At 44.1% G+C, this 22,430-nt stretch overlaps 1 protein-coding gene across 1 annotated transcript; it reads right to left on the reverse strand.

Annotated features, from left to right (window-relative positions):
• Nucleotides 1–17,106: 17,106 nt before the first annotated feature.
• LOC309546160 (uncharacterized protein) lies at nucleotides 17,107–18,455 on the reverse strand. Its single transcript, XM_082245700.1, has 2 exons — nucleotides 17,795–18,455; nucleotides 17,107–17,691 (listed from the first exon to the last, which is right to left on the reverse strand). The coding sequence occupies exons 1-2, from the start codon at nucleotides 18,038–18,040 to the stop codon at nucleotides 17,188–17,190; spliced, it is 750 nt and encodes a 249-aa protein (XP_082101826.1). The 5' UTR covers nucleotides 18,041–18,455; the 3' UTR covers nucleotides 17,107–17,187.
• Between the last annotated feature and the right edge of the window lie 3,975 nt (nucleotides 18,456–22,430).

Here is a 22,430-nt window from a genome sequence, read left to right on the forward strand (position 1 = left end):
ATTAAAGCTTTGTATGTTTAAAATTGCATTGCTTGTGAAAGTCCAAAACAGACAGAGAGACTTTATCCCATAAAATGAAATGAGCCAAAACTAACCAAATACAATAATTTTTTAAACCTGTATATACATCTTGCCATAGAACAAGGCTTTTAATATGTTTATACTTGGTGTAATATATCTGATGGCATGTAATTGTTTTATGTGTAAGCACACTTGTTTTTACATTGTTTGATTTAGATTCAAACTACAAACCTCTTACCATGATGTTTTAATGCCCTCTGCTGGTCCTTTAGAGAACATCTCTCTAAGTCTAAGTAGACTCCAGAGAAGATTTGTAAAAATGGTAACTATCAAGCATGAACAAAAATTTGCTTTGGATCTGTATATTGGTTGGGTCCTTTCAAACAGATGTGAACAGATCCTCTGCTGAATCGAAGCTGAACAGTACAGATGTCGCTTTTGTAACATCCATGCCCATTCATTTTTTCGTCTGCATTTTGACAGTGAACGTTGGGGTGCACATGGGGTTAAGTGAAAGTGGACACAGCGTTTAGCTTCCCAGGTACCACTAGCCAGTGCAAGCCCAACTTCACTTATGTGAACCCCCACTCCAAGAGAGAGTCAATACACCTCATGTCCATATAAAACATAGTAAAAGCATTAACATCCTCTGTCCCTCCTCTGAAGAATTCAGAGGCCTACCTCACATATGGTTTTCAGGTATAGGCCCCATGTAGGCAGATGCAGTCTACTTTCTCCACTGCAGGTGGCGCTCAACCGTAGTGGCATTGCAAATTCAGGAGGAACATGGTTCCTCTATGGTTTCCTGGGTCACTTAGGGAGATATCTGATTGGATGCTGGCATCCCATGTAACTCAGCTCAGGAAGCCATCTTGGGTCAGGCAGAGTCTATTTAGGACCCTGGCTCCCAGGCATTTCATGCATGCTTAGTGTAGGGATAGGTCACCCGTCTGTCAGGGACAGTATTTAGCAATTTACAAATACCTCAATGGGGATCTCAGCATAGAAAAAAAACTATTCAGTCGCAAGGATTGCATGAGGACACGAGGCCATGCAATGCGATTAGAGGAGAAGCGTTTTAACCTCAGGCTATGCAGGGGGTTCTTTACTGTTAGGGCTACAAGATTGTGGAATTCTCTACCACAAAAGGTAGTTACTGCGGGAAGTATGGCTACTTTCAAAAGACTCTTGGACGTACATCTCAAGGATCAGAACATTAAGGGGTATGAGAGATGATTACGGACACACACACCTAAACAGGTTGAACTGGATGGAATATTGTCTTTATTCAACCTCAACTACTATGTTACAGGGAGAGGTTACAAATGAGTATGGAAAGAGCAGGGACACACCATCCTTTCTGGAAGCCTCCTTGTTTGGGTACAGACAGGGCAAGGCCGCATCCCCCACTCAAGATATACGCTGTCAGTGCACCCAAAACCTTCTGTTATACATTTCATTGCAAAATTCTGTGAGCGTGCCCAGTCCAGGTTGTTTTCCCGCCAAGTAGTTGTGCTTTATTGAAATTTAACTTCAATACAGTTCTGTTACTGTCACCACACCACATTGCACCTCCTTCCACTTAGTGGCAGGCAGCAGGATATGTCCCTTCTTGCAGTTGGTGCAGAAGGAGGAGCTGGATCCATCGTGGCACTGTTAGGATCAGCCCTGGCTCTGGTGCCTAAGTTTAATGGCTCCAATACTCCTCTGACTGAGTGGAAGGAGGGACTAGATAGTGCTGTGTGCCTGTATCAGGCTCCCACCCTGCTGATCGCGGAGCTGGCTCTCAACCACCTTGAGAATGATGCCCACCGAGCAGCGATGGCGCTGCTGGAAGAGGACTGGACCAACCTGGAACAGACTGTGGCATGCCTGGAGGGCCTGTTTGGAGAGAACATGACGGTCCAAGAGTTGAGGCTGAGATTCTTCATCCAGAGGCAGCAGGAGGACGAGAGCCTCACTCACTTAACTGTAGCACTCCAGAATCTCTGGAAATGCCTGGAGAAGAGGGATGTGCGTGGCTGTGCTGATATTACTGCCTCGGACCATCCACTTAGGGACAATTTCCTGGTAGGAATGAAGGCTGGCCCAGTCAGGACAGTTCTGCAGGAGTGAATCAGATTGCCACCCGTCATCTCTTTCCATGATACGTCCATCATATGTATTTGGATGCCTTTGCTTGGGAACAGGAAGATGCAGAAGCGTGGCGGTGACAAGGAGGTATGACCTGTTTCTCCCGAAGAAGGAGGCCTTGGCTCCTTCACTTCTGTCAGCCATACATACAGCGTTAAGGGAACTCACCCAGTATGTTTCCTCCCTGAAGCAAGAAATATCTTCATTCAAATAGAATCTGTTACAGAGGGACCCAGATGAGGACCGTAAGTGCTAGTGGTGCAACCACTTTGGACATGTAGCCAAGAACTGTGACTGGCCTGAATTCAAAAGCACACACAGGCCACTGTTAAACTAGTAGCTCCCGGAGCAGAGGGATGACCCCCGGGACAGTCAGCCCAAGCAAACCAGATTCTATCTTTGTGCCAAGTCCAGTAGTGGCCACCCTTGGTAATGGAAAATGGGTCCCCTGCTTGATCGACACAGGTTCTGAGGTCGCTGTCATTGAGCACGACTTCCACGCCTAGCAGTTCGGGATGCAAGACCAGCTGGACCCCTCGTGGCTATCCCTCAAGGCAGCCAATAACTTGCCTATCTTGGAAGAAGGTGTCACCTGGGTGAAGATTCAGTTAGACAACCACGTGGTAGAGCGAGTAGGGGTAGTGGTGACTTGCGACCCAGTAAATTAAGCGGTACCTATTGTTCTGGGCACCAAAGTGTTGAAGGGCTTGGACTTACTCCGTTTGCTGGCGAAATTGGAGCCCTCCGGCTGGCCAGCGTGGGGCTGTGGTCTTCAAGCTGTATGGCTCAACATGATACAAGCCTATGAGGCTCACAAGAGGGCAGCAAGGAGACAGCCTTACCAAGTGGGGGTTGTCTGCACACCTCCCAAGCAAAAACGACTCCAGCACCCCTCAAAATGGTAGTCTGGTCTCTACTCATCGGCTCTCACAAAAAGCTTCAAAGGGTCATGGTAATGGTGGAACCCTGCAAGGGCTCAGTGGTGCCAGGAGAGCGGCTAGTTGCTTTACCTTATCCAAGATCAACAAGAGGAAGCTTCTGTTGCAGCTCATTAACTTAGGGACAACCTGATTTCACACCCCAACCTTGCAGACCTTTACAGGGTGCTCCAGCACTACATCTCGGAAGCCCAACCAGGAAGCAGTATGTGCCCCTCTACAGGCAGCCATGGCTCCGTTAAATGAGTCACAATACAAGCTACTACTGGAACAGCTAAACGTTAAACACCCCCTGCTGGGACTATCCTCTACCACAACAATGGCTGAATCTTCAATGGCTAGAGAAACATCTACTGGTCTTCCTTACCAGAAGTTCAACCGAGGCCATCAACCACCTCATCCATACGGGGAAGGCTCCATCCATCCAGGAGTGGTACCATCCCATACCCCCAGCCCTGTGCCAGTGGGTCATGGATTTGCTCTGCAGCATGCTACAGAGCAGGGTGATTCAGAAGAGCTGTAGCCCCTGGACTGCCCCTGTGGTTCTGATGTGAAAGAAAGACAGAAGTCAGCGATTCTGTCTGGACTTCTGCAAGCTAAATGCCTGCACATCGGGATCACTACCCATTAACCTGGGTAGTGGAGTCACTTATGGCACTAGGCTAAGCAAAGTATTTCTCAACTTGACTTGGCAAGTGGCTACTGGCAAATCCCAGTGAGGAACCAAGATTGTGATAAGACTGCCTTTATCACAGTAAGAGCTGGGAAAACGTGAAATAGATTCACTCCAGAGGTGGTTCTTGCCAGCTTAGTAGATTGCTTTAAAAAAGGCCTGGATTTGTTCCTAGGTGTACATAATATAACTGCATACTAACATTTTTAGGTAAAGTTGATCCAGGGAATATCCAATTGCTTCTCGGTTGATCAGAAAGGAATTTTTCCCTTGCTGTAGCAAATTGGATCATGCTTTGCTGGGGGTTTTGCCTTCCTGTGGATCAACTGTGGGTATAGGATTGTGTATATGGGATTGTATGGTTGTGTTTTTTTTTTTTTTTTTTTTATTGGTTGAGCTAGATGGACTTGTGTCTTTTTTTTAACCTGACTAACTATGTGTAGCACCCTACAAGGTAGGTGCTAGGTAAAGTGTAGTAGGCCTTGTCTGCTTATCAGCAGGGCCATGATTTTCAGCTAGGTTGTCATGGTACCCAGGTGTGGCTGTTGAGACTGGGGAGTCTCCCCACTGTGCTCAATGAGGGCTCTCGGTGAACAGTGGAGGAAACCCGACAAATAGCACACTCAGGCTTGTATCTACCCCAGAAAGGCAGATTCTGCCGCACAGCATTCTGGAAGTGGGTACAAGTTTGAGGGGAGAACATGACGCAGGGTCTTTGGTGGGAAGCAGAGTCCCAGGAGGGATAGCACGGCTGTCTCTCCTCCTGTCAAGAGGAATCGGGTGTCCCAGGCCGCTGGCCTGAGGGTGGCCTGAGGGGACAGAGGGCTGAGCTGAGCTGCAGAGAGGATCCGGTGTTCAGAGGACCAGCGGAGCTGAGAGGGGTCGAGTTTCAGGAAGGTAAAGATTGGGGGGTTATATGTGCGCTGTCACTTGGGTATTTAAAAAAGGAGGAATTCCTAAAATCTGTTGCAACTGGTGATGATAATGAGATTAGGATAAAATCCTATCCCACCTGCAGCCAGCCCTGGTAAATTCACTAAATACCAATCAATATCAAATCTCAAAAGTGAGTCTGCGCTGGTGGGAAACAATCTCAGACGGGGCTCAAAAATGAGTTCCCTATTCGCATACGTATAGTACAATCTTCTTCTGATAAAATATGGTGGGAATTATCATGTACACAATTCTATAAAAATTGTGAGAACATTCAAATCATAAAATCCATGATCCCACTTGAAGTATTTTTACCATTTACCTGTATTTTTTATCATTTTTTGTGCAATATGGATTTTATGATTTGAATGCACTGATGGATATTTATTAATATTATATTTATTTATTCACCTAGAATTGAATGATTACCACATTAGTATATATTGGAGTTAGTAGTTGATGGTGATATCAGATCATCAAAAACTACTTTATAGTGACCACCTATTACTGCGATTATTATCGCTTGAGACTCTGATTTGGCGTTGTATGCCCGTGAGGAGAAGCTGGATATATATTGCAATAGCTACTGTAGAACCCCCTTACTAAAGACCTATACAGTATCTGGCTTTGTTTTAGGATTTGAATATGTACATGGTCTAGGATTTAGACATATATTTAAGTAGCTCCCTGTATATGTTGTATGATTTGGATACATACTTGTCACGATTCGGATTTTACTATTATTGATTTATTTATTGAAGACGGACACACCATTGGTTTTAGGATTTGGATACATACCTTTTTATAACCTTTATCAGAAATATCTCTGTTTATAAGAGTTGGATACATATTTTAGGATTCAGAATTTTATCTGTATACTTATATTGAAGATATATACACCGTTTGTTTTAGGATCCGGATACTAAGTTTTTATGATTCGGAATATACTAGACTTTTTTACAGTCGGATTTACGTTGTCATTTTAGTAGCTTTTATATGTTCTCACAATTTTTATAGAATTGTGTACATGATAATTCCCACCATATTTTATCAGAAGAAGATTGTACTATACGTATGCGAATAGAGAACTCATTTTTGAGCCCCGTCTGAGATTGTTTCCCACCAGAGCCGACTCACTTTTGAGATTTGAGTTTCAGGAAAGCATTCCCAGTCGTGAGTACTGCAAACTGCCCCTGGGGGACCACTCCGGAGAATGTCAGAGGGATCTGGGAGCTAGCTAGCCAGTGCAGGAGCAAAAGGAAAGGGGGTGCCAGTTTGGACCTTGAAGAGTAGAGAGCGTTCCAGCGGTTGGGCCCTGAAGTGTTAAGTGTACAGCGTGCAGTGTACAGTAGAGTAAAGGGGGTGCCAGCGGTTGGGCCCTGTTAAGTGTACAGCGTGCAGTGTGCAGTGTTGAGAGTTGCAGCAGAAGCAGTTTACAAAGGCCACCTCAGTCAGGAAGGACTGGAGGGAGCAGTGCTAGACTTTTGAGCTAACCAGAGTGTCAGAAGTCAGTCTTCAGTACAGTGCTTGACTTTTGAGCTAACCAGAAGTGTCAGAAGTTACACTCAAGTTCACAAACAGCAAGTCAGATTCACAAGCACCAACGGGCGTTGACCGGCATTCAGCCAACGTCAAGGCAGCGTCAGTAGGCATTTTTCTTCAAGAGTCCCAATTTGTACCTAGTTGAGCCAGAGGAGGATCCCACTCATTCCCTTCTCACATCTTCATACAAAATAAACAAAACAAAGATGCCGGACTGTTCATTGTCTCAATCTCACACTTGGGTATTCAGCTTAAATGGGCAGCTGACATTTCCGGTAACCATGGCAGACCCACATCAGGCCCAATGCCTGGAAATTCTGCTACATATTATTATTATTATTATACAGGATTTATATAGCGCAAACAGTTTGTGCAGCGCTTTACAATGTGAGGGAAGACAATACAGTTACAATACAATGCAATACAGGAGAAACTAGAGGGCCCTGCTCATTAGAGCTTACAATCTAGAAGGAAGGGTCAAGTGAAACAAAAGGCAATAACCATGGGGGATAGGCTTATGGAGAAAATGGAGGTATATTTGTTAGGTGTGGGTAGGATAGGCTTCTCTGAAGAGGAGGGTTTTCAGAGAATGTCTAAAAGCTAATAGAGTAGGAGATAGTCGGACACAAGGAGTTCCATAGGATTGGAGAGGCTCTGGAAAAGTCCTGGAGGTGAGCATGGGAGGAAGTGAAGAGGGATCTAGAAAGCAGGAGGTTTTGAGAAGAACAAAGAGAGCAATTAGGTTGGTATTTTGAGACTAGGCTAGTGATGTAGCTGGGGGCTAAGCTGTGGATTGCTTTGTAAGATGTAAGTATTTTTAATTTAATTCAGTTAGTGAGCGGATGCCAGTGGAGGGCTTGACAGAGAGGAGCAACGGACACTGAGCGATTGGTAAGGTTGATGAGTCTGGCGGCAGCATTCATGATGGATTGAAGGGGGGATAGCCGGTGTAGAGGTAAGCCAATGAGAAGGGAATTGCAGTAGTCGAGGTGCGAGATGACCAGGGAGGGAACTAGGAGCTTTGTTATGTCTTTGGTTAGAAAGGGGCATATTTTGGAGATGTTGCAGAGGTTGAGGCGGCAAGATTTGGACAGCGATTGGATGTGGGGCTTGAAGGAGAGTTCAGAGTTCAGGGCAACACCTAAGACCTTGGCATGCGGGGATGGGCTGATAGTAATGCCATTGATTATTGACAGAGAGATCAGGGGAAAGGGCACGTGGTGTAGGAAAAATTATAAGCTCGGTTTTGGATAGATTGAGTTTGAGGAAGTGGTGTGACATCCAGACCGATATATCTGATAGTAAATTAGTGCTACGTAGGGAGACTGAGGGAGCGAGTTAAGTGGTGGATAAATAGATTTGGGTATTGTCAGCGTAGAGATGGTATTGGAAGCCATGGGAGGCTATCAGCTGACCCAGAGAGGAGGTGTAGATTGAAAATAGGAGGGGTCCAAGAACAGAGCCTTGGGGGACCCCAACAGAGAAGAGAAGAGGAGAGGAGGAAGTAGAATTGTACATAACGCTAAAGGTGCAGTTGGATAAGTAGGAAGATGATCAGTGAAGAGTACAGTCACGGAGACCAAAGGCATGGAGTTTTTTGAGGAGGAAGCGGGGATGGTCAACCATATCAAAGGCAGCAGAAAGGTCCAGGAGCAAGAGTACAGAATAGTGTCCATTGGTTTTGGCCATTAGTAGATCGTTTGTCAGTTTTAGGAGAGCAGTTTCAGTGGAGTGTGGAGGCCGAAATCCAGACTGAAGGGGGTCAAGGAGGCTATTTTCGGCAAGGTGGTCGCACAGTCGGTTGTAGACTAGACGTTCAAGGAGTTTGGATAAAAAGGGGAGCAAGGAAATAGAGCATAGGTTGTTCAGATCAGTTGGGTCCAGTGAGGGCTTTTTAAGTATGGGGCTGACTAGTGCATGTTTTAGAGAGTTGGGGAAGATGCCAGAAGAGAGGGAGAGATTGAAGATGTGGGTTAGAGAGTGTAGAATAGGGCCAGAAGGTGAACATAGCATTTGCAAAGGAACAGGATCCAGAGGGCAGGTGGTTAAGTGGACGTTAGCAAGTAGTTTAGCAACCTCATCTATAGTGGTGGGGTTGAATGAGGGAAGTAGTGATTGCACCTGTGGGCATGAAGCATAAGGCATGGAAGGTATCGGAACAGCAATGATCTCCTTACGAATTGCATCAATCTTCTGTTTGAAGTGGTTGGCAATCTCCTGGGCAGTGAGTGAGTCGGTGGGAGGGGGTAGTGGAGGATGGAGCAGAGAATAAAAGGTAGCGAAGAGTTGCCGGGGGCAGGATGACAAGCTCTTAATGAGAATGATAAAATAGGTCTGTTTGGCAGTTTGGAGACTGGAATTGTATTTTTGGAGGGCAGATTTATATTGGTTGAAATCTTTTTAAGACCTAGTCTTACGCCATAGGCACTCAAGAGCACAGCTATGCTTTTTCAGACTTCTAGTGTTATCTGTTTGCCAAGGTTGAAGGGGTCAGGTCTGATTCGGTGTGTAGTGAGGGGGGCCAGTGTGTCAAGGGAGGCGAAGAGTGAAGCGTTGTAGACAGAAGTGGCTAGGTTGGTGCAGGACAGGGGTGTGATTTTGTCATAGAGGTGGTTGGTAGCAGAGTGGAGAAGAGAAGGGTTAAGTTGGCGTAGGTTTCTACGGGTAACTGTAAGGTAGCTGGAGGGAGAGGAGGTGGAGGAGAGGGAGAGAGTGAAACTAATAAGGTAGTGATCAGAGAGAGGGAAAGGATTGCTTGAAAGGTTGTGCGGATTGCATAAGTGGGAGAAAACAAGGTCAAGGATATTGCCTTCAGAGTGAGCAGAAGCATTTATCCATTGCTTCAGGTCAAAGGAGGAGGTTAGACTGAGAAGTTTGGAAGTGGCAGGAGTGTAAAGCCCCGTACACACGTACCGATGGTCGGCTTACAAATGTTCCTCTTTTCCCCCTGGGATGTCGGTGTCTGCTGAAAAGTGCAAAGACAGCACAAGGACAGCACAAGAATTTTGTCCGCCGACTGCAGAAGTGATGTCATGTAATGGTTAACTTTCCCTGTGTTTTCTATTTTCTGAGCATGCCCAGTCTTGCAAATCTGCGGTCTGTCGGCCGAATTGTGTACTGACAGGCGAACAATCGTCCGTTCTGGTGTCGGCATACAAATATTTTCATGTTTGCACGAAAGACTTTTGTCCGCGGATTGTGCGCAGACATCTGTCGGAGGCACCATACTAACACGCGTACAATCGGCAGATCCTTCGTCCACCGACGTTTGTATGCCGACGATCGGTACGTGTGTACGGGCCTTTAGTATTAATAGGGATGTTGAAGTCGCCAAGAATAATTGTGGGGATTTCGGAAGAGAGAAAGTAGGGTAGCCAGGCAGAGAAGTCGTCAAGAAAGGTCGAAACTGGTCCAGGGGGGGCAGTAGATCACAGCTATTCTTAGAGGAAACAGGGGAGAAAAGACGAATGCAGTGTACCTCAAATGAGGAGAGTGACAGAGAGGGAGGTGGGTGAAGTACCTGAAAGGTGCAAGGTGGGGCTAGAAGGATCCCAACACTCCCTCCCTTGCGTCCATTGGGTCTGGGGGAGTGAGTCCATAGAAGACCACCTTGGGATAGGGCAGCAGAAGACGCAGTGTCGGATTTGTGAAGCCAGATTTCAGTGACGGCGAGTAAATTAAATGAGTTAAGCCCCGTACACACGTACCGATCGTCGGCCGAATGATCGGCCGTCTTTTGTCCAGAACTGTCGTGTCTGTTAAAAACTGCAAAAGACTGCACACGAATTTTGTCGGCCAACAACAGCCGACTGCAGAAGTGATGTCATGTGATGGTTAACTTTCCGTGTGTTTTTTCTTTTCTGAGCATGCCCAGTCTTGCAAATCTGCTGTCTGTCGGCCAAAATCTGTACTGACTGGCGAACAATCGGCCGTTCTGGTGTTGGCCTACAAAAATTTTAATGCCTGCACGACAGATTCTGTTCGGCCGAAAATGCGCTGTCGGCTGTCGGAAGCTTCCTACTAACAAGCCTACAATCGGCCGATCGGTCGGCGGCCGAATATTTGCGGCCGACAATCGGTACGTGTGTACGGGGCTTTAGCGATAAAAAGGTCATGGAAAGGGGTGAGTTTATTGTTTATTGTTTGTTCAATCGCTGAAGTGCAGAGTCAGAAGTGCTCCCACTTATAGAAATACCCCCACTTTGAGAAGAGAGCCCCAAAAGCAAACGTGCCCCCTTGCAAACGTGCCTTCCCCAAGAGATGCGGTTCTTAAATACTGTTAAGGATGGGGTGGGTGCTTTCCAATTAACTAATCAGTAATTAATAAATTAAGGCTGGATAGACAGAGCAGGATTTTCACTTCAGAAACAGATTTATAAGGGACAGCTAATAGAGATAACTCTAAAGGTTAAAGGCTATAAAAGGTTATAAATTAAAAGGTAAGAGATAAAACATTTGCAAAGAAGAGTCTACAGATGGTTAAACAAATAAACATACCACATTTAAAGACAGACTATAGAAAAGCGCAGGTTTCAGAATTTCAGCATTGGGTGGAGATGGACAGCAATTAAACATACCACATTTAAAGACAGACTATAGAAAAGCGCAGTAACTATGTAAACACCCCTGAGACTACTCAAGTTCAACCACATACATTTTGGGTTGAGTAATTCCCCCAGAATGTTCCAGCATCTAATGGAGAGTTGCCTGGGAGACTTCAACTTTGAGACTGTGTTAGTCTACTTTGATATTATTATTTTCTCCAGGACCTGTGCGTATCATGTTAAGCACTTGGACCGAATGTTGGTGAAAAATAGCAAAATGAAAGAGGTAGTAAACTGGAGCTCAGTGGGAGCCTACTCCTTATCAGGTGGATAAACAGCCCTTTCCTCTAACTCCAGTATACAACTTATTATCAGAGAGGCTCAATCCCATCAAGAGACATCTCCACTGAAACCTTCTGAGACCCTGCATGCTAAATGGAGACTTCCCCGCATAACCAGCCAAAGACAGAGAGATGCTCGATCCTGTGGATGTCCCAACAGTGCAGAAGATTCCCGATAAATGATACCTGCCTTCCCTCTTGCTCGAGACACCTGCCTCTACAGACTCAGAAGGAGGAAGCCCCAGTATAGTAGCAGTGGACAGTCCAGCAGCCTCTTTGAACACAACAGACTGTCCAGATTTGACTGAAGAATAAGTCTTGGGCCCAGGTAAAGGGAGTATAGAGGGCCCAGTCAATCCCTATCAACCTGTGGCCCCGTAGTCACGACCAGAAGATGATTACTTGCAACACGACTCCACAGAGGACACTGTGGTTCGCTGCCCCTTGCAGTCCAACCACAGGCAGCTCCCTGCAAAGTACTCCGATTACAATGTTTGAACGTTTTCCTGTTGTTCCTTAGCTATGTTTATTGCCATTTTTATGTTGTTCTTTACAGCAGCTGTCAAAGGGAGGGGGGTGAAAGCAGGTGTAGTCTACTTTCTCCACTACAGGTGGGGCTCAACTGCAGCAGCACTGCAGAGAGAGAGAAAGCCAAGAGGAGCATGGTTCCCCTATGGTTTCCTGGGTCATGCTTGTTATACTCACAGGGGTAATCCTGTGCATTGTGTAAAAAGGCTGTTTGATCCTGTCTTCTCTGATCCTCTCCTCCTTCCACTAACTCCTAATAATTTCCTGATAACACAGAGTCTATGGAGTCAGGCTGCACATGCTCAGATTGATGTGTATTGCTAGAGAGGTTTTTTTCTTCTTGGGAGGATGCATGTGATCAGTACAGGGCCTATCAGCACTGTCCAGACAGGTCAGGGGTCTTTCAGTCTCATAGGGCAGTCAGAAAACTCCTTCTTCAAGCTTTAACCAGTGCTTGGCTGGACACGGATAGAAATCACAAGACTGCTCTAACTGCTGATGAGAAAAGGTATTTAGCAGTTTATGTGTTCTAAACTAATTACATTTCCATGTTCTGTGTACTGTGGGGGACCAGATATAGTGAATGCAGGGTCCTGGATTAGGTAATACTTTAAGTTCAATACAATTCTGTTACTGCAACTGACCACGCTGCACATTCCTACACACAGCACATTTTCTTTGCTAAATAACAAGGGAAATTCAAACATCAGTGCAAATACTTCTCCAATACAGAACACAATCAGTCAACATGTTTCCACTCATAATACAGATAATGGTTCCTCTTGTCCTGTAATGGGGGTGCTTGGCAGCTACTGTCTCCCTAACTAAGCTAAAGGGGAAGGTGGATATTCAGGGACATCCCCAGCCGAGGAGAGCCCTCCTTCTTAGCAGCCTACATCTGGCTCAGAAAGGCCGACTCTCCTCTTCTTACTCTAGTATCCAAACTCTTACCACACAAACTTCATAGCCCTATACAGTATCTCACAAAAGTGAGTACACCCCTCACATTTTTGTAAATATTTTATTATATCTTTTCATGTGACAACACTGACACTTTGCTACAATGTAAAGTAGTGAGTGTACAGCTTGGATAACAGTGTAAATTTGCTGTCCCCTCAAAATAACTCAACACCCAACAAAAAAAAAATTACCAAATTGGTCCCAAAGTGTCAATATTTTGTGTGGCCACCATTATTTTCCAGCACTTCCTTAATCCTCTGGGCATGGAGTTCACCAGAGCTTCACAGGTTGCCACTGGGGACCTCTTCCACTCCTCCATGACGACATCACAGAGCTGGTGGAAGTTAGAGACCTTGCGCTCCTCCACTTTCAGTTTGAGGGTGCCCCACAGATGCTCAATAGGGTTTAGATCTGGAGACATGCTTAGCCAGTCCATCACATTTACCCTCAGCTTCTTTAGCAAGGCAGTGGTAATCTTGGAGGTATGTTTGGGGTCGTTATCATGTTAGAGATCTGTCCTGCAGCCCAGTCTCCGAAGGGAGGGGATCATGCTCTGCTTCAGTATGTCCCTCAATGAACTGTAGCTCCCCAGTGCCGGCAACTCTCATGCAGCCCCAGACCATGACACTCCCACACCATGCTTGACTGTAGGCAAGACACAAATGTCTTTGTACTCCTCACCTGGTGGGTCTCATCAGACCGAAGGACATGGTTCCTTTAATCCATGTCCTTAGTCTGCTTCTCTTTAGCAAACTATTTGCGGGCTTTCTTATGCATCTGGATATGACGCTGAGCATGTGCACTCAACTGCTTTGGTCGACCATGACGAGGCCTGTTCTGAGTGGAACCTGTCCTGTTAAACCACTGTATGGTCTTGGCCACTGTGCTGCAGCTCAGATTCAGGGTCTTGGCAATCTTCTTTTAGCCTAGGCCATCTTTATGTAGAGCAACAATTTTTTTCCAGATCCTCAGAAAGTTCTTTGCCATGAGGTGCCATGTTGAACTTCCAGTGACCAATAAGAGAGAGTGAGAGCGATAACACCAAATTTAACACACCTGCTCCCTATTCACATCTGAGATCTTGTAACACTAATGAGTCACATGACATCGGGGAGGGAAAATTATTAATTGGGCCCAATTTGGACATTTTAACTTAGGAGTGTACTCACTTTTGTTGCCAGCGGTTTAGACATTAATGGCTGTGTGTTGAGTTATTTTGAGGGGACAGCAAATTTACACTGTTATACAAGCTGTACACCCACTACTTTACATTGTAGCAAAGTGTCATTTCTTTAATCTTGTCACATGAAAAGTTATAATAAAATATTTACTAAAATGTGAGGGGTGTACTCACTTTTGTGAGATACTATATATCATTATTATTATTATTATACATGATTTATACAGTGGCAACCGTTTGTGACGGGCTTTACAACATAAGGGCAAACAGTACATTTACAATAATTCAATACAGTAGGAATCAGATAGCCCTGCTCTATCTAAAAAGGGAGGGTTAAGTGATGCAAAAGATAATAAGTGTGGGGGATGAGCTGATAAAAAAAAAATGGAGTCCCCTGGGGACCACACAATAGAGTTACAGTGGATGTAAACCTCCACATGTACCCAGTGAAGCGAAACGCTGCAGATAATACACATTGATTAAACAGTGTGCACTGTGACAGGGGGTGAAAGGGTTAACTGGGGGGGTGATCAGGGGGTTAAAGGTGCCTATCTAGTGTGTGTATATGTAGAGCACTGTTTCCTGTGCCTGCGTTTACAGAACACAGACACATGTCGGTCTGCCTACCGAATCAGACCATCGCAGGGACGGAGGAGGGGCCGAGCCCAGGGAGCGAGCGACGTATAGCTACGGCGATTCGCCCAGGAGCGGCTGCCTGCCACAGTATAACTGCAGCATTCAGTCGTAGAGTGGTTAAGAAGGCTGATCAAAGGTACACAGTATAACTATCCACACAGTTGTTGTGCAGCATGTTTGCCAAGTGCTGATCATTTACATGTATTAGTGTCTGAGTCAGAAATATACTGTCTTGTCACCTGTGACAAAAAAATTAAATATTCGTTGGGCTCAACATGCCTCTCAGGACATTCCTTAGGATGTCTACTTTCCAAAAAGTGGTAGTTTGGGGGGGGGGGTTGTACTGCCCTGCCATTTTAGCACTTCAAGAAATTAGATAGGCAATCAGAAAGTAAAAGCTGTGTAAATTCCAGTATATACACCATAGTTTGTAGACGCTATAATTTTTGCGCAAACCAATAAAAATACGCTTATTGATATTTTTTTGTCAAAGGCATGTAGCTAAATACATTTTGGACTAAATATATGACAAAAATTGAGTATATTGGATATTTTTAAAAGAAAATGAAAATGTCATTTTTTCCTCAAAATTTTCGCTCTTTTTTTATTAATATCACAAAAGTGCAGAGGTGATCAAATACCACCAAAAGAAAGCTCTGTGTGTGGGGAAAAAAGGACCTAAATTTAATTTGGGTACACCATTGCATGACTGCGCAATTGTCAGTTAAAGTCACGCAGTGCCAAATTTAAAAAAGTGGCCTGATCATTAAGGGGGCAAATCCTTTCGGTCCTGAAGTGGTTAAAGGTATGTATAGCCATGGATAGAGTTTGGGAAGGAAAAACACCTCACTCAGGTTTTTAGCAAAAATGGACTGCATACTTAAATAATCTTATTTAAAATTTTGTCCCACAATGTAAATCCAGCATCAATCATGTGGTCCAGTGATGTAGATCCATTGTCAATCATAATGAACAACGACCATCCAGCACAAACATGATGACCTGCGCTGATGATTCTCTCCCACTGGTCTTACCCCATAAATGACAGCTCTCTGGCTAAAAGCTCAACATCAAACCAGCTGGCAGCAGGGGTGCCCAGCGCAAGTCACATGTGACCACGAATGACCATGTGTAGAGCCCCCATGAAGCTGTGTAGCAGCCAGTGTTGCTCATCTTAGTTTAAAAAAGTAATTAGTTACAGTTACAAATTACTTCTCCCTAAAAGTAATTGAGTTACTGACTCAGTTACCACATTGAAAAAGTAATTAGTTACTCAGCAAAGTAACTGTGATTTTTTTTTTATATTCTATAATGCAATTACGTTCTATAACATCTTTAATAGCAAAGATGTTTATATTGAAGAATAAAAACACTATATACAGTATTTTAGAACATTTGGTATTTATTTGAACCCAACTCAATAGATTGCAGCCTGCCATAGATATGAATGATATGCATAGAAACATATAAACAATGAATATTGAAACTAAAATTCAAGTGCAAAATTAAGACACACAAATGTAAACTTGTGTAAAAAAGAAACAAAGGGAAATCTGGCCTTTAATAGTGCAATTATCTGTGTATCTGTATAATTGTGTAAAAAGAAACAAAGGAAAACCTGGCCATTAGTGCAAATCTCTGTAACTGACTGACTGACTGACTGTATAGGCCTACTGCACAATAAACAGAAGTTTTGTTACTGTACTGAATAGTTACGAGTTGGAGAACAGAACACTATCCAACTCATAACTATTCAGTACAGTAACAAAACTTCTGTTTATTGTGCAGTAGGCCTACTATACAGTTCGAGATTTGCACTAATGGCCAGGTTTTCCTTTGTTTCTTTTTACACAATTATACAGATAATTCATTGCACTAATTAAAGGCAAGATTTTCCTTTGTTTCTTAAGAAACAAAGGGAAATCTGGCCTTTAATTAGTGCAATTATCTGTGTATCTGTATAATTGTGTAAAAAGAAACAAAGGAAAACCTGGCCATTAGTGCAAATCTCTGTAACTGTATATTAGGCCTACTGCACAATAAACAGAAGTTTTGTTACTGTACTGAATAGTTAACAGTTGGATAGTGTTCTGTTATAGAGAACACTATGCAACTCTTATATATTCAGTACAGTAACAAAATTAAATATTGAAAAAAAAATAATGTTCAGTGTTCACACACTTTGCATTCAAGTGCAAAACTAAGACACACAACTGTAAACATGTGTAATAAGAAACAAAGGAAAATCTGGCCTTTAATTATTAGTGCAATTATCTGTGTATCTGTATAACTGTGTAAAAAGGAACAAAGGAAAACCTGGCCATTAGTGCAAATCTCTGTAACTGTATATTAGGCCTACTGCACAATAAACAGAAGTTTTGTTGCTGTACTGAATAGTTAACAGTTGGATAGTGTTCTCCAACTCATAATTCATAACTATTCAGTACAGTAACAAAACTTCTGTTTATTGTGCAGTAGGCCTAATATACAGTTACAGAGATTTGCACTAATGGCAAGCTTTTCCTTTGTTTCTTTTTAAACAATTATACAGATACAGATAATTAATTGCACTAATTAAAGGCCAGATTTTTCTTTTGTTTCTTATTACTAATAAGAAACCACTGAAAATCTTGCCTTTAATTAGTATAATACTGCACAAGAAACAGAACACTATCCAACTCTCCATGTAGATTAACATGTTGTTCGTTCTCAGTGAAAATGAACAATACATTAATCTATACTAAAATACTCCTGTCATCTAACAACTAAACCAGTGGTTGTATCGTAGGAGGAGAAGCTTTTCAAATCTTTTGTCTGACAGTCTGTTCCTCTTCGGAGAGAAGACAAGCTTGTCCAGGCTGAAAAGTCTCTCAACAGGTGCACTAGATGGAGTAGCAGCATTGTAACGTAGTGCAATTTTCTTGATGAGCGAAAATCCACACAGAGAGTTAAAGTGTTGTGCTGAAGATCTAATATAGTCTGCCACCTGGTTTTCTGCTGCTGAAGAGGAGGTTTCCTCCTTATCCTCCTCAAAGGAAAATAAATCGTTCTCTTTGGCTGAATCTGTGTGATGTGTAGATGTGCTGTTACCTTGTTGTGGTTCTTCGAGGACAATTCTTCGGCACTCTGCCAGCAAACTTGCCTTAGCCTTATCCTTTAACTCCTGTGAGCGCAGCCAGCGAAGCTTGAATTTTGGAAGAGTTACGGCAGCAAGTATAGCCTCTTCATTTCCCAGGACATCAGAAAATCTGGTTTTGATAGCCTGAAATAATAATCATAATTAGTAGCAGTTGTATTTATTATTATATGAGTACTACAGCAATGTTCACTTAATAAATAATAAAATATTAAATTAAAGTTCTTACTGTTACTATGGCGTCAGGAAGGTCCCTCAGGATTTGCAGGCCACTTTGAAGAGCTTCTGTTTTCAGCATTAATGTCTCAATCGTTGGTAGGAGTGTACCATGAAAACAATTCTCTTCTCCCTGAAGTATATCCAAGGCAACTGTAAGGGGCTTCATCGCAATACAGTACTCCTTTAAAAACTGGTGTTCCCTTTCTGTTATCGCTGTCAGTCCTAATTTGGAGGAAATTGTGTTAAGGTCTACCATAGATATTTCACAGATTCGAGCCAGGGCATCATAGAAGGAATTCCATCGTGTTGTACAAGGTACAAGCAGCTTTTTTGACACCAACTCATCAACTGTTTCAGTAGCCAAAGCTGATCGACTAGTCTTGTTCCATAGGGCAGTACAATTGGCAGTAGCACTTCTATAAACAGCCTTTGTTGCAGATTTTGACAGCAGCCACTTGTCCACATCTGTGCATGAAATCAGATTTAGTGTGTGTGATGCACATCTCTTGTGGGGGGGCAAAGTGATCACATCACCATCATTATCCTCACCACCAGTTGCATGTAGAGCATCATTAATGTCTGTAAACGTCACCTCATCTTCATCGTCTTCTTCAGAATCACTTTCCTCAAGTGGCTGGTACCTCTTAAATGCTTTAACAAAATTAGAACCATTATCAGTCACTGTTGCTGTTATTTTGTGTTTACTTCACTTAAGTAACTGTATTTATGTTTTTTTTTTTTGTTTTTTGGTACCGGCTGCTGCTGCCTGGACTGGCTGGCTGCTGCTGGTGGTGGCTGGTGATGGCGTGGCACACTGGTGATGGGGGTCTGAGTCCTCCTGACTTCACTTAAGTAACCTTATTTGTTTTTTTTGGACTGGCTGGCTGCTGCTGGTGGTGGGTGGCTGCCTGACTGGTGATGGTGTGGCACACTGGTGGTGGGGGTCTGAGTCCTCCTTACTTCATTTAAGTAACTGTATTTATGTTTTTTTTGTTTTTTGGTACCGGCTGCTGCTGCCTGGACTGGCTGGCTGCTGCTGGTGGTGGGCGGCTGCCTGGCTGGTGGTGGCGTGGCACACTAGTGGTGGGGGTCTGTGAGTTCTCCTGACTTCACTTAAGTAACCGTATTTTTGTTTTTTTTTTGTTTTTTGGTACTTGCCGCTGACTGCTGACCTGACTTAAGTAACCTTTTTTTTTTTTCTTTGGTACCTGCTGGCTGCTGCTGTCTCTGGACTGGCTGGCTGCTGGTGGTGGTGTGGTGGGTGGTGGCTGGTGGGGGTCTGAGTCCTGACTCCTGACTGTCTGTGACTGACTGGGTCTGTGAGGTTTTTTTTTTTTTGGTACCTGCTGTGCTGGGCATGCTGGTGGTGTGGCCTGGCAGGCACTGGCACACTGTTGTCCGGGTTCCTCTGCCTCCTTCCTCCTCCAGGCCTCAGGCCTGCCTGTCTGTGCCTCTCTCCTCTTCTGGGCTGGCCTGGCTGTGTGTGTGGGTGGACTGGTGGTGATGGACTTCCTGCTGCCCTGTGGTGGTGGTGGAGTCGACTCCTGGACTATATATTTTTGGATATGTTTGTTTTATATATATTTTGCCAGGCTGACAAAAGTCACAAGTGAAGTGGAATTGGCTGGGTCGGGTCGCCGACTCGCTGCCCGCCAGACTCTATGCCCTCCTCCTGGCGCGCTGTGCTGCTGCTGTCCGACTCGTGACTCACTCGACTGAGTCTCCTCCTCTTCTCTCTCCAGACAGCGGTCATAGAGGAGAGGGGGAATACAATTACATCTACTGCCATCTAGTGGCAGTAGATGTAATTGCGGTAACGCAGCCGAAAGTAGCGGCAACGGCGTTACAGGGAGAGGACGGGTAATCAGATAGATTACTTGTTACCCTGAAAAGTAACTGCGTTAAGTAACGACGTTACTACTAACACTGGTAGCAGCATATCATTTCTAATAGTGATCTATAACTGGCCACGATCAGCCAGCAATACATCATTGTAGAATGTAAACACAATGCTTAAGTATTGTGCTAACGACAAGTTGCTACAAGCACTCCTTTTGAGTGATGATAAGATTAAAAGCCTAGGGGTTTCAGTGCTGATGCTGACAGGGCCACAGAAACCACGGAAACCAACCCGCCATTTCAAAATGCCACTGGGCTGGCTCATGGAGAAATAACTGCTATCCCTGCACCACTTTAAAACGTCCCTCTAGTATTTAGGGGCTAACAGTGACCACAGTTAGAAAATGCTACCCATCTTTAAAACCGTTTTGGTCAGTCTTGTGGGTGCAACAGATTGTAGTCCAAAAAAACTGGCCAAAAGGCTTTCCAATCCCCAAAAATTTGAATAACATTGCTGTGACTGATCGCTTGGCACCCCGCCTGGGTGCTTCTGCCAGGATACAACTTCCTCCACTCTGAAACCAAGTATTATAGCTGAGAATTGCACCCAAGAAATAGACGACGCTAGCTTAGGTGCAAACTGGAACTGACTTTTTTGTAAATTTACACAAAATATATTCCCCACAAAATCAGATAAGAGCCTGATCACATAATCCTAAACAATGCAAACTGTAAACAGTAATGTAAATACATCTAATGAACAGCTAACATAAACAGTAAGCTATTTTAAAGCTAGTCATCTAGACAAGCCTAGGTGTCAGTGCCCACCCAGATACGTAGTTTGTCATCAGTATTGAAGAAGACCCAGAGCTGTCCAAATCTTATTAACCAGCTTTCTTTTCACATACATCTTCCCACTGAGTTTCAAGTTGGCAGAGACCATCATGGCTTCCTTGACTGTTAAATGTGGTAATAACATGTCATCTTGCATTATATAACAGGACATCTTTCTGAATGCTTGTAGCTCTCTCAAATGCCAGGCCCATAGTCAGTAGGCAAGAGGCTACCCTGCAGTTCCCTCCAAAAGCCCTTGTCCCAGATGGGTCTGTCAAAATTGCATTCACTTTAGTCAGCATTTGATGCTTGAGCTGTGAACGAAAATATCTTCCAGATCATCTGACCTCATTGTTGGGACCTAAAGATTAATCTGAGGAAATAATATTTTTATCTATTTTAGGAGATACATACACTATATTGCCAAATGTGTTGGGGTGCCTGCCTTTACACGCACATAAACTTTAATGGCATCCCAGTCTTTGTCCATAAAGTTCAATATTATGTTAGCACACCCTTTGCAGTTATATTTGGGTTTTCTAAGACAGTAGAACTCTTATCACATTCCTTTTGGTGGCCTTGGTACAAGAAAGATGTCAAGAGTTATGTGGCCTTGTGTCTGACCTGTGCTTGCAATAAGACACCCCAATCTTCTCCTCTGGGGTTACTCCAACCACTGCCTGTTCCATCAAGACCATGATGGTCAATTTCTATGGATATGTTGGTCGATCTTCCCCGCTCAAAAGGGATGACCACTATCCTGGTAGTTGTCGATCATCTCACTAAGATGGCTCATTTTTATACCAAGTAAGGTGGTACCTTTAAACTACATGAAAGAAGTGTTTGCTCAGCTTTGGGTGTAACAATTATTCTGTTCTCTGCTTTTCATCCTCTGTCTAGTGGTCCGACGGAGTGGACCAATCAAACTTTGGAGCCATATCTTCAATGTTTTGTGAGTTATCTTCAGCATGACTGGGTGGACTATCTTCCTATGGCAGAGTTTGCATATGATAAATCTAAACATAGCTCCACTTCCCAAAGCCCCTTTTTTCTTAAACACTGGGTATCATCCATGTTTTATTCTAGATCTCCCTATCTCAACTCCAGTTCCTGCTGTTACCAACATGTAGCACCCTCCTAGGTAGGTGCTAGAGAGAGTATAGTTTTAAATCTTGTCTGCTTACCAGAAGGATTGCCAGGTAAATCTATATTGTTTTCTGCCTACCAGAGAGCAGGATCTGCCTAGTGAGGTTTGCTCAATGTGCTGAGGTGCAACTCAGTTTGTCTGCAGTGTTTCACACTGGTCCAATAAGGAGGCTTATTGGACAGGGGGAGGAAACCTGACAAACAAGTGCACAGGCATTTAGTGCAGCCCTGGTGATAGGCAGAGAAAATTGCCTCTGTGCATGTTGGGATACTGTATAAATGCCAGGAACACATGTGCTCGGGGTCTTTCAGCTGGAGAGCGGAGTCCTGGAGGAAGGGGGCCGCTGCCTCCTCCTCTGTAAAAGTGCATTGCGGCCTCAAGTGGTCGACCTGAGGGCCTGAGGAGCTAGAGAGGAACTGAACCCTGGAGGTCCTGTAAAGCTGACTAGGAGGGGAGACACTGGAAGGTTCTGATTCTGCAGTACAATGTGCACAGAGCTGTGTCAAGGGGCCTGACCTGAGGGGGACCACCCCTGCAACTAGAAGAGTCAGTGGACGGGTGTCAGCAAAGGGGATGCTAGAGAGTATTTTGAAGATAAAGTAGATCACTAAGTATATTGCTGGAGAAAAAGCAAGGAGACTTAACCCTTTCCATACATGTGGCAGTATGGTATGGGTGAGACTGCTTTCACAAGCAACCTGGTGGGGCCAAGTGAGAGTTGTCCTTACCCAATGTATATAGCTCCAGTCGGAGTATCCCACTATTCCCTTTTCCCATCCAAGTTCCACAATAAATACTAAAAACCAAAACCCCCGAACTGTTTATT

Source organism: Pelophylax lessonae (genome assembly GCF_965119305.1).
Source record: "Pelophylax lessonae genome assembly, chromosome: 2".
Classification (NCBI taxonomy): domain Eukaryota; kingdom Metazoa; phylum Chordata; class Amphibia; order Anura; family Ranidae; genus Pelophylax; species Pelophylax lessonae.